The sequence below is a fragment of the Lucilia cuprina genome, chromosome 6 (assembly GCF_022045245.1).
Source record: "Lucilia cuprina isolate Lc7/37 chromosome 6, ASM2204524v1, whole genome shotgun sequence".
Classification (NCBI taxonomy): domain Eukaryota; kingdom Metazoa; phylum Arthropoda; class Insecta; order Diptera; family Calliphoridae; genus Lucilia; species Lucilia cuprina.
Genome location: NC_060954.1, coordinates 47903792 through 47908498, shown reverse-complemented (window position 1 = coordinate 47908498; position 4707 = coordinate 47903792). Strand labels below are relative to the sequence as shown.

Here is a 4707-nt window from a genome sequence, read left to right as displayed (position 1 = left end):
CAGAACTAGAACAGAACTAGAACAGAACTAGAACAGAACTAGAACAGAACTAGAACAGAACTGGAACAGAACTAGAACAGAACTAAAACAGAACTAGAACAGAACTAGTACACAACTATATCTAAACTATAACTAAATAACATGGTTAATGATCATTTCATCTTCTTCTTCTCCATACAGAAATGTCACAATATTTAAATAGTCCAGCAATGAATATGTATAAAAAACGTGAACGCACCCAAAATTGGAATCATCAAGAGAAGAAATTTTTACTCGACTTGTGTCGCAAAGACATGAGAATAATCGAGAATAAAAGACTAGATGCTGGACTAACGGCTGTTAAAAATAAAGCCTGGAAGATAATACATCAAAAATTTTCAAATCAATTTGGCACAGATCGTACGTGCAATCGTTTAAAAGAACAATGGCGACGCATGAAAGGTAAGTAAATTAAAGATGAATATTAAAGAATGAATAAATATTAATAAAACATTTTTCCTTAAAGCCTGTACTCGTAATGAAATATTGGACTACAATAATCGTTTAACCCGTTTCGGACCCGAAGTGGCCGATCGTAAAAAGCCCTCACCTTTTACCTTTGAAGTTTGGGAATTCATGCAAGAGGCTAAGAAAGTGTGCAAATCGGAAGCTTTAGATGGCATAGACTATTCAAAGATACCCTTGGCTTTAGAGGAGGATTTCGAATATCGTGAAGAGGATCATAATAATGAGGATGATCATGATATGGACGAGTAAGTTGTTTATAGTTTTTTTGGTGGGAAATTTTTAATAATATTCATTTTTTCGTTTTCTCTTTTATCTAAAAAGTAGCAGCCGTACTCCGCCCCAGGACTTGTGTGATGTTGACATTAAGGAGGAAACTAATGAGACATTAAATGATACCTATTTGGAGGGAGATAAATTAAATAGTTATTCACCTCCACCACATCGTATGACACATTCGGATTTAGATCGTTCTAGTATGCATAGTCCTACAAATCTTTCTACAAATGAGGATAATAATGCTGCTGCCGGTGGTAATGCTGCTTATTTGCCTCAGGGTGGTAATGATTTATCGGGTTTTCAACCAGGTTTTAATATGAATAATATATCGGCCACTTTGGAAGCTTTAAATGCCCTGCGTAGTGGTCAATTTCCTTCAGCAGCTGCAGCGGCTGCAGCAGCTTTACAAAATAATTTTGCTGCAGCGGCTCAACAGCAGCAGCAACAACAGCAGCAACAGCAGCAACAACAACAACAACAACAGGACTCTGATGAACAAATGATGCCCGCCAAAAGACCCAGAACCTCCTCGATTTCCAATGGCAATGGAGCGTCTTCTATAAGCGGAGATTTAGATGAAAATCCTAATAATAATTCAAACACTTGCCTAACCTCTGCCCCCTCCCTTAGCTCTTTGCACAATAACAATAATAATAACAATAATAACATGAAAACCTCCTCTATGGACAGTTCACCCGAATTGAGAGCCTTTATGGAAATGCAAAATAAAGAACATATGATGCGCATGCGCATACTCGAAGTGCAATTACAGGCCGCCAAATATAGTCGCGATTTAGTTGAAATCAATAAAACACTGGCTCTACAAAAGCTACAAGAATACGCCAGTAAACGTTTAACCACAACATAAAAATTGCCAACGCAATTTTATTTTATTTTTTTAAATATTTTAATTTAAACAAAAAACAATTTAGTTTTAAAAATAGCATATTGTTAATTAGGTTTTTATTTAATCTATGTGTGTGTTTTTAAATTTGGGCAGTTATTTTTTTTTTTTAAGAAATATTTTTCTTTCTAAGAGCTGCGCTCGTTTTATAAAGAAATTTATTTTAAGTTTAAAAAAAAATTATCGTTAGTTTTAAATTAAAAAAGAAAATCGTTGAAAATACTTTTTTTTTTTGAAGAAAAAGCACATTCCTTCAGTAAATTTTGAAAAAAAAAAAAAAAAACTATCGCTTAAAATTTTTGTTAATTTTATTGCTAAAAACATGTGCCAATACAGTATTTCAAGCTCAAATCTTAAAAAAAAATTTTGTAAATTTTTTTTTGTAAAAAAAAAGAATTTTTTACAAAAAAACAAAATCCAACAAACAACAACGCGTATACAAAAAGAAAATTAATTTGTTATAAAATATTTGCTAGTTTTTAAGATTAAATTTAAAATAAATATAAGAAAACAAAAAAAAATTTCTACCTCAATTTAATTTAAGTAGCCATATATATTAACAACAACAACAACAACAACAAAACTAATATTAGTTTTTTAACCATTAAAAGAAAATTTAAATTTTCAAAAAGCGAAAAAAAAACTAATTTAGTTTCTTAATAAGTTTTTTTCTACACACAAAAAAAAGGTAAATCCTTGTTATATTTTTTAAAATTATTATTAAGATCCTTAAGAACCCTTAACTGTGGCAAATAACACACAACTAAAGTTATTAATTAAAGTTGTATAATTATTCTTAATTAAAAACTAAAACTAAGTAACGAATTTACTTAAATAATTTACTTTTATAGTTAAATTAAAAAAAAATTAATACTTTTCCTTTTTCCTTAAAAAAACTACTTTAGTACTTATTATGTTCTTTCTTATCTTCTTAAATTATTATTTGTTTCCTTTCCTTTAATGTATAATTTTCTTCTTTTCTCTTTTCTTCTCTTTAAACAAATGCCATATTCTCTTTTTTTGAACTTCAAGAAAAAAATTCTTAATATTAAGCCTACAGACTGTAAACACTTTTTTTAATTACTTCAATCAAGTTTTTATCTTTATTTGTTGTTAACTTTATATGTTTATTTTAATTTTTTGAAACCTAACCTCATTTTATGTATAAAAAAAGTTTTTTCTTAAACTTATTACAGTTTTAAGTTAGTTTTTTGTTTAATTAAAGTTTTTTTGTCTTATGTTTAGTTTAGTTTTAAAATCTATTTTATATGTAATTTTTTATTAAACATATATATAAATTTCTTTACTTTTAGCTTTAGTTGCTTTTTTCTAGGTTATAAAACAATACACCAACCACCCTTCCCTCTAAAAAAAAACATCCTGAAATAAAGTGTAAAGTTTAATTTTTTTTAAAAAACAAACAGAACAAATTTTTAAAAATCGAAAAAATATAATAAAAAAAATTTTAAAAAATATATCTATGAAAAAGTTTGATTTATTAAGGTTTCAAGAATTGGGGGACTCTAAATATCGACCAATCTAGTTAGTTTTTTTTCTCATTACTGGAGTAATTTGGGTTTCTGTAGCCAAGTGACATTGTCTTAGGAGAAATGCAAGAAGTGGAGATGTTCTGAAACTATTCTGATCTGGAGATCTTTAGCTTCTACTGTTGCCTCAGTCGAAGATGTTTGAAATCTTATCTTACCCTCAAAAGAAATGCAAATCTAAAACTCTAAATCTATTTCAATCTAGATAACTTAAACTTGTACTCTTACCTCAGCCATAGAATGCTTTAAGTTCTATTAGGTCTAGGTTTTGAAAGGAATGTAAAAGTTGAAAGTGCTTTGAAAATATTCTGATATAAAGATCTATAAAACTCTAAATCTATTCCAATCTAGGTACCTATAGCTTCCACTTTTAGCTCAGCCATGGAATGTCTTAGGTTTCTGAAACTATTAGATCATGTTTTGCAAGGAATGTAAAAGTTGAAAGTGCTTTGAAAATATCTTGATCTAGAGATCTATAAAACTCTGAATCTATTTCAATCTAGGTACCTTTAGATCAACCTCTTTTAGATCAACCATGGAATGCCTTAGGTTTCTGGAACTATTAGATCATGCTTTAAAAGGAATGTAAAAGTTGAATGAGCTGTGAAAATATTCTGATCCAGTGATCTATAAAACTCTGAATCTATTCCAATCTAGGTATCTTTAGCTTGTACTTTTACCTCAGCCATCGAATGTCTTAAGTTTCTGAAACTAGTAGATCACATTTTAAAAGGAATGTAAAAGTTCAATGAGCTGTGAAAATATTCTGATCTAGTGATCTATAAAACTCTGAATCTATTCCAATCTAGGTACCTTTAGCTTGTACTTTTACCTCAGCCATCGAGTGCCTTAGGTTTATGAAACTAGTAGATTATGTTTTGAAAGGAACGTAAAAGTTGAAGGTGTTTTAAAAATATTCTGATCTGGAGATCTATATCTAATACTATTACTTAAGTCGAGGATGTTAGATTAACGTTAGCAAGTAATTGAGTTTCGGAAACTATTAAATCTTGTCTCTAAATCTATTCCAATCTAAGTTCATTAGGCTTGTACCTCAGCTTTAGTTTCTATTAGGTCATGTTTTGAAAGGAACGTAAAAGTTGAAGGTGTTTGATCTGGAGATCTTTAAAACTCTGAATCTAATCCAATCTAGGTACCTTTAGCTTCTACTTTTACCTCAGCCATGGAATGTCTTAGGTTTCTGAAACTAGTAGATCATGTTGTGAAAGGAATGTAAAAGTTGAATAAGCTTTGGAAATATTCTTACCTAAAGATCTATAAAACTCTGAATATATTCCAATCTAATTTTCGGAAATTATTAAATCTTGTCTTATCTAGAATAAAATGTGTTTAATGGGTTGAAGGTTATATGATACTCTAAATCTATTCCAATCTAGGTTTCTTAGGCTTGTACTTTTACCTCAGCTTTAGGTTCTATTTGGTCATGTTTTGAAAGAAACGTAAAAACTGTCT

General features: G+C 29.5%; 1 protein-coding gene across 1 annotated transcript; it reads left to right on the top strand.

The window, feature by feature from the left end:
- The first annotated feature begins 182 nt into the window (after positions 1–182).
- On the top strand, positions 183–1784 carry LOC111684068 (protein kinase 4). Its single transcript, XM_023446187.2, has 3 exons — positions 183–441; positions 506–752; positions 829–1784. The coding sequence occupies exons 1-3, from the start codon at positions 183–185 to the stop codon at positions 1649–1651; spliced, it is 1329 nt and encodes a 442-aa protein (XP_023301955.2). The 3' UTR covers positions 1652–1784.
- Positions 1785–4707: the final 2923 nt, after the last annotated feature.